At 40.6% G+C, this 17,148-nt stretch overlaps 2 protein-coding genes and 1 long non-coding RNA gene across 5 annotated transcripts in view; 2 read left to right on the forward strand and 1 right to left on the reverse strand.

Moving 5' to 3' along the window:
* The window catches only part of LOC117771090 (oxysterol-binding protein-related protein 3-like), a 21,570-nt gene extending 15,250 nt beyond the window's left edge, over window positions 1-6,320 (forward strand). Inside the window, exons 16-22 of one of the 2 annotated variants that reach the window (XM_034601114.1) lie at window positions 942-1,005; window positions 1,500-1,578; window positions 1,749-1,893; window positions 2,444-2,588; window positions 2,709-2,835; window positions 3,362-3,484; window positions 5,633-6,297. In XM_034601114.1, coding sequence (XP_034457005.1) covers window positions 942-1,005; window positions 1,500-1,578; window positions 1,749-1,893; window positions 2,444-2,588; window positions 2,709-2,835; window positions 3,362-3,484; window positions 5,633-5,729 — 780 coding nt within the window. In that variant the 3' untranslated portion in view covers window positions 5,730-6,297. Of the gene's footprint in view, window positions 1-941; window positions 1,006-1,499; window positions 1,579-1,748; window positions 1,894-2,443; window positions 2,589-2,708; window positions 2,836-3,361; window positions 3,485-5,632 lie in introns of both variants that reach the window. The other variant, XM_034601115.1, reaches the window with a different exon arrangement.
* Window positions 1-17,134, reverse strand: part of LOC117771095 — a 17,942-nt gene extending 808 nt beyond the window's left edge. Inside the window, exon 1 of the long non-coding RNA XR_004615509.1 lies at window positions 17,074-17,134. This is a non-coding gene — a long non-coding RNA (uncharacterized LOC117771095). The remainder of the gene's footprint in view (window positions 1-17,073) is intronic.
* Window positions 9,206-15,409, forward strand: LOC117771091 (gasdermin-E-like). Of its 2 annotated transcripts, none has more exons than XM_034601117.1 (10): window positions 9,206-9,364; window positions 10,748-10,987; window positions 11,110-11,302; window positions 11,527-11,704; window positions 12,189-12,306; window positions 12,395-12,532; window positions 13,175-13,296; window positions 13,462-13,645; window positions 13,766-13,836; window positions 15,042-15,409. In XM_034601117.1, the coding sequence occupies exons 2-10, from the start codon at window positions 10,777-10,779 to the stop codon at window positions 15,273-15,275; spliced, it is 1,449 nt and encodes a 482-aa protein (XP_034457008.1). In that variant the 5' UTR covers window positions 9,206-9,364; window positions 10,748-10,776; the 3' UTR covers window positions 15,276-15,409. The 2 variants fall into 2 exon arrangements, with proteins under 2 accessions (XP_034457008.1, XP_034457007.1); XM_034601116.1 differs by lacking the exon at window positions 9,206-9,364 and adding an exon at window positions 10,491-10,672.
* Window positions 17,135-17,148: the final 14 nt, after the last annotated feature.

Here is a 17,148-nt window from a genome sequence, read left to right on the forward strand (position 1 = left end):
CATGGGCATACGAAGAAACACAAGCTTTCAATAAGAAATTGAGATCAGGTTGATTTTCCTGCTAATTAAAGGTATTATATTTGTTGAATTGTATGTATTTCAGGTAAAGTTGCCACATTTAAGCATTTTTCAGACATTAACTTAAAAAAAAGGGGCCAGACAATTTCCGGAGTTTGCCTTTCACACATGAAGAACACAGCAGGAGATTGTGCGGGTCAAACGCGTTCACAACAGGAACATTTTCCGTGACATTCAGGCAAGCATGCAGGAGGCAGGACATGACGTATATATACTGCACAGTGTTTTTGTTTACAGCACATCAACACTAATCGTCAAAATCTGAAGTTGACATCTTCATCTGTAGCTTCTTCGTGTATGGCACCTCTTTTTCATCCTGAGATATTTGTGTTCTCTTCCTGCTGTACTCTCACATGGGCTAATTTTCCGGACATTTCAATAGGGGGCTGGCAAGAAAAGTTACAGAAGATGTTCAGGGCAACTGACTTAGACATTTGCACATACCCTGGAAAATTTCAGGAAAATGTCTGGACTTCATTGCATGTCTGAAAGCAGCCTTAGTCATTTGAAACACTGGTCTGTTATTCTCAATTTAATTTTCAAATGTCTAGCCTATCAATGAAGACCTTGTCTGACCTATCAATGAAGAACAGCGCCCTGTTCCTGTGGTATGCTTTAAAGCAACTGACAAGAATTGAAACTAAATCCAATCCTACAAATCCTGCACTGACTTGCCAGTCGTCTCTGCGGTGGTCGTGTTTATTTACAGTAATTATACAGTAAATATATATCTCTTAAAATGTATGTATTAATGGTTTAAGGCTGTTCACTGATTGATGAATACAGCTTCATGAGCTACAGTGTGTATTGTTTTAGATGAGGTGCCTTTATCTCATCTTGTATCTCTTCTCTCTGTTTCCCAGGTGAGTCATCACCCGCCAGTGTCAGCATGTCACGGTGCTTCAAGGAACTTCACCTTTTGGCAAGGTGAGCATTTCTGGAATAAACATCCCATTTTCCCTCTGCTAGGCTTGGATTATATGGAAAATGCCTCAGTGGTCAGAAACCTTTTGTTTCTGAGTGTTGAAGTTAAAACCGATATTGTGCAAGATTTAAGGAACCTCATTTAACTGTGTGGCCTTGGTGTTCTCTGTAATTTTCCATTGTGTGATAATACTTCATATTTTTTATTTTATAACAAAATTGCTGTGCAGATTATATTCATGAGACCTCATTTGTTAAGTCAGACACTGTGTGTTCAGAAACAACTGAGTAACCAATGATTGTCAGAGAAACTACAGACTGTTGCCTTGTTTGCATTCCTGATTGTGCACATGAATAAAGACGCCGGTTTAAAAAAAGACACTGATGTTTGCTGAAGAGACCAAAGAAAAACCCATTGAAGATATAAATTAAGATAGTATTATGATTTCTATTGTTACAAGAGGCCACCTGCTAATTTGTCCTCCATTCTCATTCAGATGTCCGATGGAAAAATAAATTCTGGGGCAAATCCATGGAAATTGTTCCCATGGGAACCACACATGTCACACTACCTGCGTAAGTCATTTACTTCTTTACTTGCTGTGTGTGGGTGTGTTTGAATGTGCGTATATGTGTATACACTCATGTGTTTTCAACATAAAAGTCCACATCACCATACACAGTACTAGGAGCGAAACATAATTTTTTTTTAGCGGTTAAGTACAGTTTATGTGTGATTTCTGCAGCTTTGGGGACCACTATGAATGGAACAAAGTGACGTCCTGCATCCACAACATCCTGAGCGGCCAGCGCTGGATCGAACACTATGGAGAGATGGCCATCAAAAATATCAACAGTGACGCTTGCCAGTGTAAAGTCACATTTGTCAAGGTTAGGAAACACAAATATTTATATAACTGAGAATGTCTGGTGTTCTGTTGTGATTTTTACTCTGCATCTTGACAAGAAAGAAGCTATGGTGAACATGTCTTCCAATCTGAACTTGGTCCTTCAGTGAATTTCTACTGTTGTGCTATTGTAGAGACAAACTAAACCTAGTTTGTTTGTTTTGATCAGTCACAGTCACATGAGCCTCTGACACCCAGGGACTTAGCTGTCACTGCCTGGTATTAGACACTGGATTTTCAGCATCGTCATTCTCTGAGCACATACTTCATTCTTTTGTAAAAAATAAAAGTACTTCACTTTTTATGCAGTGCTGCCCACTCAAACAGACCGTACACTATCTAGGCACAAAGCACCCTCTGCTGGCCAAAAATAGAAAAACAAATAAACAAGAGAAATAAAAACTACTGCACATTACAACACTAATCCTCAGTGACAGTGACACACGCCGAAATCATTAAGCATTTTTTTACATTGTTGTTTTAAATGTTTCACTTTCAGTTTCATATTTCACATAGAATTTTTACTCTTTCAGGCAAAATCATGGAGCTCCACAGTGAACGAGATAGAGGCCGTGGTTACGGACTCGAATGGAAAAGTTGTACACTCCCTTTTTGGAAAATGGCACGAGTCTGTGTTTAAAGGAGACCCGCCTTCTGCCACATGCATCTGGAGAGCAAGTGAGTGATTGGTCCCTGGAAATGTCAGTCTAGCAGCTTTTACATGACAGCAGTTCAATCGGAAAAACACAACTACACTTGACATGACAGCTGCTAATTTGTATGTGTGTGTATGTGTAGACCCCATGCCGGTGGACCAGGAGCAGTACTATGGCTTCACCCAGTTTGCAGTGGAGCTGAATGAGTTGGGATCCACCGTGAGACCTCTGCTGCCCCCTACAGACACACGCCTCAGGCCGGACCAGAGGTTGGTACAATCTACAATGTTGATCTCTGTTTGTCCATCCACAAACATTATCCCTAACCTTTATTGAAACTTAATACTTAATTACTTTTGTTACTGTTATCGTATTACTCTAATGTCCTGTGCAGATGACCCTGTAGCGTAAATTGATTTAAAGCTACCAAAACTGTCCTTAGGCCCAAACAACTTACGTAACAATTTGAATTTCATTGCGGTTCATTTTATTTTTAATTGTGATGCATTTTATAATAGTTTAGGCACTTTATTTGCCACCACAGCAGACTGACAAAGTGACAAGGATGTGATGAATTCATGGGAATTGGATGAATGTGCTTTAAATATGAATTTCCTGACATGGTAAATATATTGTGACGGTAAGAGGAAGTTGCCACAGCTGCTACTATCAATAAGAAGGAGAGATTTTCTGTTTTGCATTTGGTGTAATGGTTTTTGTAAATGATGATGATGCTCTGATAAGACCAAATTTCTCCTGTTCTTCATCGTCACTCTCTCTGTCTCTTTCGTCCAGGCTGCTGGAGGAGGGGAACCCAGAAGCAGCTGAGGAGCAGAAACAGAGGATAGAGCAGCTCCAGAGGGAGAGGAGGAAAGTGCTGCAGGACAACAACATGACACACCAGCCGCGCTTTTTCAAGTATGCTGCTCTTTTCTTGTTTGTGCATTCTCTGTGCATGAGTCTCTGTGTGCAGTCAGACACAGTGTGTGCATGTGTGCACGTAACAGATGCTCTGCTCATCATCACATGTATGCTACACCAAGAAAACACTAAATACGATCCTCCCTTACTGTCCTAAATGTTTTTAAATGTCTGTTCTATGCAAGTGAAGTCGAAAAACAGAAATGGGTTAGCCAAGAGACTATTATCTACATTTAAAGACACAAACATTTTCACAAAATCATTTTTAGATGTGCAAGTTAATATCAATATTTATCTAAGTATTGTATTATACAATTTTTTATATATATATATATATATATATATATATATATATATATATAATAAAATTATTTGCAGTGGAGTGGCTGTTGCTCAGGAGGTAAAGTGGTTGTCTGCTACATTCTGAACCTAAAATTCCTCCCCGATGTAAAATTAGTATCAGCAGTGTGTGACTGTGCCTTTTTTAGAGAAGTCCTATGTGTAGAACAAGTGCTGTTTGAATGTGTGAGAGTGAATTTGTCGGTGTGACCTGTAGTGTAAAACACTGAGTGGTGGTTAATACAAGAAATGTGCTTCATAAATGCAAACATTTTACCATTTTATATTATTCTAGAATCTGATCAATTCTTTCAAAGCAATACTATGTACATTTTACTGAGCAACAGCGCCCCCTGCAGCCACATACAAGACATTGACCAAATAATACAAGGAGGAAGAACAGTGAAAAGTAAATATAATAAAAATACTAATATTCTTATAATAATAATAATACATTTTATTTGTTATAATAATATAGCCACTGTGATATTAATATTATTATTACAACAGAAATCTTTACAAAGTAATAATGAAAATCTTGAAAAATAAAAAATACAAACAGAAAAAAGAAAGGGAGTAAAAAGTGTATTAATAGCCACCAATATTTTTTTATTATTACTATTACTATTATCATTACCATGACCAATAATTATGAACATCAGTCAGTTCCACGCTTCTCACAGGAGATCGTACCCACTCACATTACATAGAGCAACAACAGTAGTTCAGGGGGAGGATGGGAATGAAAGTGATCTATCAAAACAAAATTTGAAGCTTCTGTTTTAAGATGAAACATAAGTTGCATAGTGTTGCTTTAATATTGTTATATAGTTATAAGTAGTGGTGCACCGATGTATCGGCCGTATATCGGTAGCGGCCGATATTCGCCTCGTTTACTGCCATCGGCGTATCGGTAATAAACTTGACTTTCACCGATAACATTGGCCGATGTTCATTGGTATGTTTTCTGCAGCCTGCCAATCTGGCATCCAGATTATGGTACACTGACGCCGGGTTTACACCGGGCGCTGAAGTGAAGCGCAGCGCAGCGCCAAGGAAAGCCAGGCGCCTCCCATCCACCCCCCTGTTAAACCTTTGTTCGGTTCACATGTGCTGCGATGCGCCGCGCCAGCGCCAACGCCCTTCACCGATGGTTTCGGCGTGCGAGCGAGCGTATTGCGCCAGGAAACAGACTGAAAAATGATTTTAAACGATATAAATGACATATTTTATATGATATAAATGATCAAATATGCATCCCATACTTTGTATTCCCCTTCTGTTGTCCTGGAGTTTAAATTTTCCCAATTTTCCCAATTACATAATTAAATGTCCCCCTCTGCCCATCCACTACAGCCACACAAGCAGTCATATAGATAAAAAGAGAGAGAGAGGGGGGGGCTAAAGTCTTGCTTGGAGAATACGTCATTTACCCCCGACACCCGACATTGAACGGGTTACATACAACAACAAGCGGAGAATCGCGGGCTGACCGGCGCGGAGAAATGCGGGTCCGGTGTGAACAGCCAGGCGGCTGCGCGCTTGAGAATGACGCTGCGCGGGGCGGCGCTTCAGCGCCCGGTGTAAACCCGGCGTTACACACCAAGAAGGCCACATGCAAGTAATAAACAAATATCAGTATCGGTATCGGCTATCGGCTATCGGCTAGATTGTTGTTTTAAATATCGGTATCGGTATCGGCCAAGAATTTCCATATTGGTGCATCCCTAGTTATAAGTTTAAAAATATCTGTGATTTTTCATTGAAAATGTGTTGATCAGGTTTATTTTCTTGTTGTGTCGACAGGAAGTCTAAGGACGACATGTGGGTGAGCAGCAACTCGTACTGGGAGCAGCGTAGAGACCCTGGCTTCAGCAAAATTGACTTCCCTGTGTTGTGGTGACCTCAGGATACAACCAAACGTCTCCACTACAACATCACAGAGAGGGAAGTGTAAAACTGAACTGATACCTGCCTCCAACTGTCCTGACTGGGTCAACATGAATCAATCCATGTCATAGTAACCCAAACTAAGAGGGACTTCCTGCTTCCAGGGAAGAGCAGAGCCTGTAGAACTTCTGTTATTGTTTCACATTTCACCTTCTCTTATTATCATGACTGTAATTTACACAGTGTCTGTTTAGACTAAATATTCATATCATTATCGTCTGTTGCATCTCAGCATTTACCAAAGTGCCTTTTATTGCAGGGCTGCACTCAAATCAGCTGCTTTAGCAGTTATGCAAAAATACTTTTATTTAGAGACTTTAGATGATGTCAGTGTACAGTTTGTGGACTTCAGAGGAAAGGAACAGGTTTGTATTTCAGCTTTGAATTCTAATAGAGGGACTTCAGCCTGATTTCAGAGTGCTGCCTTGTAGAAATCAGTCTTGACTGTCAGGACTGTGGATACAGTTTTTTACTGATGTGACAAAAGCAATAATACTTCATGTTAAAAGAGGAAATAAAACTGAACAATGGACAGCCAAGTTATGGTTATGTGATTACTTTTTACACTTCCTTCTTTTTTAACTATTTTGGGGTTTGGGGTCAGGATGAGCTTTAGCTTGTTGCTCATTCCTCACACAGTGTAATCATCTTTTTTGTGCGGTTCCTCTTTGAACTCGATTTTACGCATATAGGCAAATGTTTAAGTGGTGAACCTTCACTTCCAATCTGTGCGAGCAAGGAGGCAAATAAAACATTTGCTTCCTGTGGCGAGCCAAATTGCAGCTTGGCTTCGCATGGAGTATATGACCGTGCCGTTACAAATGAGAAGGGTCCCGTTCCAAAAAAGCTGCATGGTCACCATACTGGTTAATCAAGATGTTAAATTTCACAATTCCAGTGCTGAATTCTTTATTCAAGAGTTTTCTGTCAAAAAGCTGCAGCTACTAAACCATGTTTTAAAGTACTGTACCATGAGTGGGGGGGGGGGGGGTCCATTACTCTTCAACAGCAAACAAATGTGACATGTGTCCAGTTACTGTCTAGTTATTAAAAGTTGGGTCCGAATTGAAATGTATTTCACATCACTTTATAGTTTTTACTACACAGCTAATGTTACAAGGTAGTTTCCAAGTTCAAACATTGCAAGGATACAATTTGATGATACTGAAATGTTCGATTGAACCACAGAATTTGCAGCTGCTACAGTAAAATCCTACTTATACAATATGATTATATCAATTATAACTTCATGATAATATTTATGTAATGTTACTCACATGGGGGATATTCCGCGTAAAAAATTGACGCTTTAGATTTGGACTGAATCACAAAAAACTAAGTTCTTCCTCCTCTTTGGTGCACCTTGCAGCGGGGGAATCGACAGTAGGTGTCACATGGAACTACACTTTCTACATCACTGCAGCGAGGCAACGTTGTGTTTAACCTCAGTTCATGTTATAAAAATGGGGTTATGGCAATATGCATGTTATTGGACAGCGGTAGTAGGTAACCTAGTCAGGTTTACAGGGCAGATGTGGCTCAGTAGGTGGAACACCATGTCCTCTAACTGCAGGGTCAGCGGTTTCACACCTCGCTCTATGTGGTCGTATCTTTACGTGTCTTTAATTGACATACTGGCCACAGACTTGGTCCTGATGGTCACAACTATAGCTGCATTTCTGAGAAGTGAATGGTAACAGGTGCATGTGTGAACAATGTCCATTTCACATTCACATATTCCACATTTACTCAAATGTTTGTCAGGTCGGCTACTTGTACTTTACAAGGAGCGCTGGCCCCAGCTGAAATCGAATTGGCCCCTGAAGTGTCTGTCAGTAGTCTTAAAGAAACTAGTCACAATAGCAAATACTAACAAAAAATAATACAATGTATTTAGAATTTATATTATTATATTTTCTATTATTTAAGTTTTCTTGAAGAACACAATGTTCTTGAACAAGGAACCATTTCAAAAATATATATTCACTGATGTATGGCTTTGCTCAAAGCGATAGCGCTAACAACAAGGAATGACTTAAATATGCACCTTACTGAATCAGGAATTTTGCACGGATGTTGGTCATATAATTGGCCCCTCTGTGTAAATTGTGGCCCTTTTATGGCCCCTGATTTAGAAATATCCTAAATCTGCCACTGCTGCTACTTTATACTGCTTCACTATAATTCGTCAGGTATTGTTTTACTGTTTATTCCACTTCCTACTTACAGTGATCCTATACAGCTTATACAATAAAAATGTATTATTACATTTACTCAGTTTTTGTGTAATCTTGCTGCCAAACAAACAAATAAATAGACAGGGGCAAAAGCTCTCTGACTGGGGTCATTCTATGTAATGAAGGCTTTTATTTTGCACCGTTTTGCTCATGTATTGCGAAATCATTACTTCTGCTTAAGGAAAACTTGTGAATACCTCTTACCTGACGGCCAACAGAGGGACACTTATCCACATGGTAGACTCTCAGTCATCCAGGTCATGGTATCCTCAGGAGTTGGGTAATTGCACACAGTCAACTGGACTTGCTTGTGTTCTTCAGAGGTCTTCACTTCTAACTGGAAAACAGGAGGGTTAGATTAGACTTCATGGTGTTAGAGCATCGTGGTGCATCCATACCTCTGGGTAACAGAGGGTCGTCATCTACATATCTGAGTGACAACTCCCTGACAGCCCTTAAAATGTTACTTATCACCACTGATAAGCATAGGTCACAAATGTATACATTCTCCCAAACCTGTTCCTCAGTATTTTACTTCAAATCTGACCCCACATATATGAACTATAGGCACCAGCTACAGTCACAGAAAATTGTGTCATTACCTCCAATAAGGAGGTTATTTCGTCTCTATTCGGGTTTTTTAAGGTTAATGCAAAAATTACTCTTCTGACTTTCTTTAGCATTGTAAGATAATTCATGGTTCTTCATGGTGATATTTATAGAGTGTGTGCAATTTGGTGCAGATCCAAATAAAATCTGGATCTAGTGAATTTAAATGTGTCATGGGAGTTTTGGGCTTTGATATGTGTGATGCCCAGATATGTTTTTAAAATATCAGTTTTTGGTCAAAAGGGTGAAGTTACGTGATTTTTATGATGAAGGATTTCACACATCACTGAACTGCGACGGTGCTGCTCTACATTAGACAGGATGTGGTTTGTGGCAACATGTGTCATAAACCACCACTGTGACTCAACCAACAGGGAATCACCTGCAGATATTTCAAGTTTTAATTATTTGGGGGGAAAGATAATCAAAAAGACAAGTCAGCTCATGTCCTGAAACACGCGCGCACACGCACCAACATCAGTTTATAATTAAGATTCCAGTGAGAGTGGGAGGAGGAACACATGCATAAGAGCACAATCCCACCACTTTCCCCGAATCCTCCACAGACCTCATCGCTCTGAGACTGAGGTGGCACGATAAGACCCAGAGCTCGATTCCTGTCCGCGGTGGAACAACTTTTACGCATGGTAAGCCAAGGTGCCACTCCATCGCTGACAGCTGGACGGACGAAGTCCCTGAACGCATCACAGTCGTTGCAGAGCGGTCTCTCAGCTTAATTGAGGTAAGCGACACTTTTTTAAATAAGGCAGCAACTGAGCCATTTTATCTGCGTTTGTTGCGACAGAAAACTAGAGGAGAGGAAAAGAAATGTTTCCTAATCGAGTGTGGCCGAGTATAATAGATGGTATAATAGACCGTGGTGCGTTTGTTTTGAATTTGCGGTCAAAAATAAGTTGTCTCCTCTTTAGGTATTTAAATCAAAGGCATAATAACTCTCATACACCCTTAAGGCTCGCGCGCGGTTGATCTCACCGTGCAAGCACGCGCCGAGGGTGGCTCGCGCTCTGCAGTCCACGTTGGAAGCTTAGGCTGCCGGGAAGTGCGTGCTCTGGCACACGTGTTTTGTGTGCGTGTGTGTGTGTGTGTGTGTGTGTTGACATGAACTTAAACCAACTTTGGTATCCGTCATTGGAATACATAGCTAATACTATTACTATTACTATAGTATTTCCTATATGATGATAATGCATTGGAGGTATAGAAACCATTATTACATAAGCATAAACTATTATTACTCTACATTTGCTCTCACTTACCCCAGACTTAGTGAAATGCTTATGAATGCCACCCTTAATCACATGTATGTTGCTTTGTGTACTCACATGTTAAATACTAATTCCTATAATTTTGTATTTTTCTTCTTCCTTGGTCCGGATCACACTAAACAAAACCAACATGACGTATTTAGAAACAGTGTATTTGAGGTGAGAGAAAGGTTCCCGATGACATACGACAACCCATTCATCATTCAGACCAAATGACTCAATACAGTGAAACCGTGTCAAGTCAGGGCGAGTTGGCAGACGTTGATCAGAATGAAAAAGTGTTGGCGTTCTTGATCTCATTCGCCTGAATTCTCCCCTGTTTTGCATTTCCTCTGACTGGATTATTTCTCTGTCTCTCTGCCAATGTTGAATTCTTTCATGAACTCCAATGTTCCTCAAACCAATGGAGCTTTCTTCCCTTCATTGTCCCTCTCTTCCCTCACAGCACAAATCCTCTTTTACGCCAGAGTACTTTAAATATTTATGCTATGAAAGCTGAACCGTGGGAGTTAGAACGCTGAGGTGTGTGCGTGCGTGTGTGTGTGTCTATTTGAGGTCACTCTAATATGTTAACAACATGCAGGGGACTTCCTCAAGGCCTCGTGAGTCACTGCCTACTGTTGGTTGCAGCACACAGAGAGGTTTTGGGTTACATGGTGCTCACACACACACCCACACAGGGGTTTGGGACTTATCAAATTTCTCGAGAGGGGGAAACAGGGTGAATACTAACGGGAAACTGCCTCTAGTGGTTAAGTGCTTTGGAAAAACTCCATCAGAGCTCCTCTCTTTGCTCTTGGTGCCTTCCAGGGGATTAATTTGTGTCTCTTCCCTTCCAGCGGTCTGCGGTTTCACGTTTGCCTTAGCCATGTTTTCCAAGGCCACTGCCAACTTTGTCCGTCACATTGACCAAAACGGAAGCCTCATCCACGTGTCTCGAGTGAACAACTCATGCAAACTGGTTCCCATGGCGCTCGTTGTCAAGAGCAACCGCATCTGGTTCTGGCAAAGGCCCAAGTACCAGCCGACAAATTTCACCCTCAGCGACTTGCTGCTGGGCGACAGGGAGCTCAGTCCTGGTATGTAGGTGTGAGTGCGAGGCTGTTTGTGTTTTTAAAGAAATGTTCATTTGTATGGATACAATATATCGTTTTGTTGTCTTGAATTTTTCTTTAAGGGTGAATCATTTCTGTGTCATCAGAGGTGTTTGAGACAGAGTTGGTGACCTACGAGGGGACGGTTGGAGACAATATCTGTGGGAAGCTGGAAACCAAGGTGGGCTCTGTCTGTGGGACAGTAGAGGGGCGGGGCACCTGCAAGCTCCAATCATGTTTTGGCAAGCTGAAGAAACAGGAACTGGATGTGAAGAAACTGTTACATGACTCCAGCAACAGGTGCTTTCACGACTTTAATACTTTTAAGATAGACAGTGTGAAAATGTAGTGCGACATCAGACATTTGACTCCTCATACCTCAACTACAGACATTGTAGTTAGCGCTTTCATCTACTGCACCAATTCATAAGATTGAATATCTCTTTCAAATACGCCTTTTTCGTGTGAATCTTTCTACATGCACGTAGCTGTTGTAGATTAAGACGTGTTCCCCTTTCCTCCAGGCTGGTGGACATGCAGCACGTGCTGATGCAGCAGCTGAAGAAGCAGGCCGAGGTTCTCGCCATAGTGAAGGAGCGGATCCTCACCACCGAATCCTGCTCCATCACCCAGTCGAAAAACGAGAAGTACATCTTCCAGGCGGTGTTCGGTCTGGTGGGCATGTTGGGGAGCTTTGTTAAGGTGGGTGTGGATGGGGTTGACTTCATACCTCTGCCAAGGAGGTTATGTTTTCACCCCTGTTGGTTTGTTTGTGAGCAAGAATACACAAAAACAATTCAAGGGATTACCACGAAACATGTGGAAGGTATGGGTCAGGCAAGAACCCATTACATGTTGGTGGGGATGGATCAAGAGATGTTAGTCAGTCTCACTTCACCAAGTGCCATTCTAGTTACATAAGCAGCAAGAATGGCACTCAGTAGAGCTCATACTTCCGCTAAGTCCAAACAGTTCCCTTAAATCTCAAGATCCATGAATTACTACCTGGTAAAACTGTGAAAAAAATATAAAAGGACCCCCCCCCCCCCCCCCCCTATTTGTTTTGTAAAATTTGTACTAACAAGTCAATTTTAAGATGTGCAATTAGTAGAGCTTCAATCCATGAATATTGCAAACAGTATCCAAATCTATAAATCAAAGCTTTGTATGTGTTTTTGTGAATAAGTGTGTGCAGGACAGCAGCCACGTTGAGAAGAACAGCAATGTTCTTTTGAAGATCCCCTCTGACACAGTAATTGCGTACAGCATCCTGGAACTACAGATTAAGAAAAATGGACACTACGGTAAGTGTGTGTGTATGTGTGTGTGTCATTTACCACACCTAATGTTTCCTCCTCCCTGTGTTTATCTATGTCGTGTGTGTATTTTCAGATATATGCCTGCAACCTGGCACAATCGGAGGCTTTGAGGGAGACTCACCCGTTATGTCCTGCCCATCCTATGATCCCTTCACTGATAAGGTGGATGGCAGTGCCTGTCCTGTACCTGCCTCGTGTGCATGGAAAAACGGTTCGTGTCCATTCACTTCAAAATCTCCAGTCAGTATCCTGAAGTGACGGTTATTTCACTTATTTGGACTCTTTTTAATGACAACCTGGGAGATAAACATCACATTTTGTTTGAATGTAAGAATGTAGACATTATGAGTTAGAGAGAAAAGTATTTGCCAAAGTTTTATCGAATCAGCCCATCTATGTTTAAATTAATTATTTTACAACAAGCAGTCAAGCCTAAAGTTATTTGTACACTGGGTGCTTGTTTGCAGAATGTCCTTCCTTTGTCTAAGTAGCATTTGTTCAGCCATTTTGTGTGCCATTGTTTTGTTATTGTATGTCCTGTTTGTGCTCCATACCATGTGATCATGGTCTAAATGAAATAAGATGAAAGTAATAGACATGGTTTATAAGGATAGATATAGTATATGTTGGTGTTAAGTGTAAAAACCTAAAGTGCTCTATAATGTATAACAATTAGAGGATTGAAAAAAAGATAGAAGATTTCAAATGGTTGTCAGGGAGGTTGTCCTCTGAACCATCCAGTGTAGTGCCTCCATCATACCAAAGGAAGATGAATGAGGCTCGTAACCACTGAATATTGTGTCTGTGTAGCTTCAGCTAGTGATCTGATGAAGTGTTTCCTGGTGTCTTACAGGATCACAGGAGGTGGACCTGTCTCCACTGGCGGAGCTCCCCCAGTTAACTCGACATGCCTTGTGCAAGAAGCTCCAAGAGACAATGAAGGACAGAGCTGCTCTGTCATATCTGCAGTGTGTGGTGAGTGAGGCAGTGGCATTACCTAAAAGTGAATGTGAAATACTACTAAAACCACAGTTTATTACTTCCTAGACACTGAGGCTAGAGTACTTCCTCTTATATACTACAGTTCCTCTGTCTGAACATTATCTGTTTTCTCTATCGTCCTTCTCCTCTGTCTGTTAGCTGGAGGAGTTGTGCAGTGGTGAAACGCTCGATACGGCCGAGCAAGAGGAGCTGCTGGAGAGTCAGGGAAAATCATTGTCTGGCAAAATGGAGCAGCCCAACTCAGACAACCACTCAGAGTGCAGCCATCCTGCCGATGCTGCTCACCTGCATGCAGCTCACCTGTTGGTCAGTGCTATGGAAGGTGAGCGGTAACTCCCAACCTTGAGGGATGTAAAACAAATGTCGCCATTAAAGGAGCAACTAAAGGTAATAAAAAAACATTTTCCGCACTTTAATGTAATCGTGTGGATTGTTCTTGCAGAGTTGTCGGATGAAACGCTGAGACTCCTGAGTGAGAGTCGTGGAGATTTTCTCTGGGCCTTGGACAAACTGGTTCGTTAACTTGTTTTTTTTTTATTGCACATCTTTAAACATTTAAATAAGAACCTCCTGACCGATTCGTTTTTTACATTTATTTTTAAGGTTACATTTAGTATTTTGACAATTATGCTTTTTTACTTTTGGGAACATGGATATTTGTTTGGGGGGAAGGTTGATATCCCTCTTATGTCTGTGCAGTAAATATGCAGCCAGTTAGCTTAGCTTAGGATAAAAGAATAAACAGATAACCTGTCTCCATTTGAAAAAAGAAAATTCTTCCTACTGTAGCAGTACCTCAAAAGCTTATAAATCAACATACTGTATCTCATTTGTTTAATTTAAACAAAATAACCTTTCCTGGGATTTCTTGGAGACGAGCCGAGCGGCTTTCCAGTTTGCCAGCAGCTAACTAGCTGCTGGCTTTAGCTTCACTTTTTGCATTATTCTACCCTAAATAGTAAATGTAAAGCTACATTTACTATGATTCTACTCATAATAGCCACAGCTAGTTAGCATAGTTTAGCATAAAGACTGGAAACAGGTGAAAACAGCTAGCCTAGTCGGAAAATAATGAAATCCACCTGCAGTAGCACATCTAAAGCAGACAAACAAGCAAATCATCTTATTGTATCTCATTTCTTTACTTCAAACAAAAACAAAAAAAAATCCTGAGATTTCTTGGAGGCCGCAGCTCCAGCCAGACTAGCTGTTTTCACCTTTTTCCAGTCTTTATGCTAAGTTAAATAGCTGCTTGCTATAGCTTCAAATTTTCTACTGTTCCACCCATAATATTCAGTTTGTAGTGTAAGGTGTCTTTAATGTACACATCTCTACTTTTTTATATTTCAGTTTATTTAATGGCATATTGTATTCTATTTTGTACCTTCACTGTTAAAAATAATTATCAAAAAGTTAGCGAAAAACGTTGCTAACCTGCAGGCTCTGCTGACTGTAATGTCCAGCTTGCCCTGCAGTAATAGTAGTAGTGGTAGTAGTAGTAGTAGTAGTAGTGGTAGTAGTAGGCGGCTTCTTCTTCTTCTTTGTTTGGTTTATTGGCGGGTGGCAACCAACGTCAAGGTGCATTACCGCCATCTAGTGTGTCTTCTTCTTCTTCTTCTTCTTCTCTGCTCTGCCCAAAAACACCAGAGAAAACTTTTAACTAGCACTATTAAAATCGTGCCTTTGCATCAAAGAGCTGTTTATCTTTATTTCACCAGATGCGCAGTGTGAGGGAGAGCAGCGGGCCTCTCTCCATCCAGTGTCTTCCCGTCCCGCTGCAGGACAACCAAGCTTTCCACCTGGCCGAGCAGCTGCTCAGCTCCACCAACGTGACGCTGAAGAGAAACACTGACAGCCTGTGGACGGAGAGAGAAGACAAAGCGGGAGTCCTCCCTCTGCTCCTCTGCCTCAGCATACATGGATTGTCCCTGCTGTTCAATGGGCAGAAGTAGTGCCATGTTTTTCTTTTTCTTGGACTATATTCTGCCCATTTCTTTCTTTCTTTGTAAGTTTATTGACCCTAACCTCACTATAGTTTATTGCGTAACATCTTTATATCATTGCTGATGCTGTTTTTATTAATATTGCCGAATATTTGTTCGAGTAGCATACAGAAAATATATATTTGTATTACTTAAAGCAAGCGTTTACATTGTTTTATATACAGACATATAATATAAACATGTTTTCTACTTGATCAGGCTCTTGAGATAAATAAGACTTATTATTCTGTATGAATACAGTTTAATTGTTTTTATTTGTCAATCTTTTGTTCACAATGTAAATGTGTCTTATTCATCAATAGGTTGAGAAAACCCAGTGATCTTTGCAGCTATTGGATCAACTGAAAATGAAATTCTCAGTGATTAAGCTTAAAGCGGTTCTGATTTCTTTAGTCAAGCGTTACATGTCATAGATTTCAATATTTTTTTCTATTAACTACAAAGTCTGACATTTGATGCTTGCCAACGGTACACGAAATTGACGCCCGACATTTGGACGGTGTCATGAAAGGTTTTGGTTTTTTTGATGAGGCTGCATAATATCGCCACAACTGCTTATTGTCATCATCAATCATTGTTACTGAGCTAATTGCATTTAAAAGAAATTTTATATAATTAATATTCCTTTAAATATTGCCATTGAAGGTTAAGAAACTGTAAGCTATTATGCTTAAAGGAAGAACATGTCATGTATTTGCACAGAGACTTATTTTATGAATCTGCAGACCACTTTCTTTTGTCATTTGAAATTGTTATTTATTGTTGTTTGGGGAAAAAAGCTTTATTTTATCCCATATCAATACATTTTGATATTAGTATATTTTCTTGTATTCTTTGCACTCAAGCTTTTGTCTGTGGCATAACTATCAAAGTTTATCACTTTGTCGTATGTAAATGGCAAATAAAATATATAAAACATTGAAACAATTGAACGTTTTTTATCATCCTTTAACAAGTGTCAGTCTCTGGATTACCAGTTGACAAAGTTTTAGCAACATTTCCAACAAAAACTGAAATTCAACAAATCTTTCCAAACTCCAACTCACAGGAGATACATTTGTTAGAATTTTTCCTAACTGTGATCGCAAAATGAAGGTTAGATTAGGTTAGGTTAGTAAGATGTGGATTGTGGTTATGTTAATACTACAGGACTCACGCACCCTGCCAACCTCTTCTAAATAACTCTCCCCTCAGGGAAAAGACTCTGGGCCATTCAAACTAAGACTTCCAGTTTCCTCAACAGCACTTACTGCATCAGCACTTTACAAACGCAAAGCAATAACTACCACTGAATTTTGTTGTATTTTTTGTTTTAGTGTATTTACAAGCACGTGTGTGTGCGTGCGTGCGTGTGTGGATATTAATTCTAACTGCCGCGCGAGGTCGCTGTTGTTGCTGCCCAGCCGTGACGTGAATTTGCTGCGACCCTCGCGTGTGCCGAGTGATGGCGAGATGAAGCTTCATGAAGCATTGGAGCTTTCCATCCAATTGGTTCACTCATGGGCCGAAGCTTCATGGTGCTTCATTTGCTCTACTGTGCCATCGAGTGGACAATACATGTAAAACAGGCAGAGTGATTATAATGACACCATGGCTTTGGTGTGTGAAGCTTTGAATTGAATAAATGGATGAGTGATGTTTGTGATGCCAATACAATACGGGGGGGTCCATTGCGTTTCGCTGCCCCTTATATTTCGAATCGCACGCCAAACCCCCCGAACCATTTCCTGAATCAGTCACGTGGTACGGCCGGCTCGCGAGGCTTTGAACGTCACTACATACGTCATCAACACACGCCTCGATACGCGGTGTGCCTCCGCCT

Source organism: Hippoglossus hippoglossus, chromosome 11, assembly GCF_009819705.1.
Source record: "Hippoglossus hippoglossus isolate fHipHip1 chromosome 11, fHipHip1.pri, whole genome shotgun sequence".
NCBI classification, from domain to species: Eukaryota; Metazoa; Chordata; class Actinopteri; order Pleuronectiformes; family Pleuronectidae; genus Hippoglossus; species Hippoglossus hippoglossus.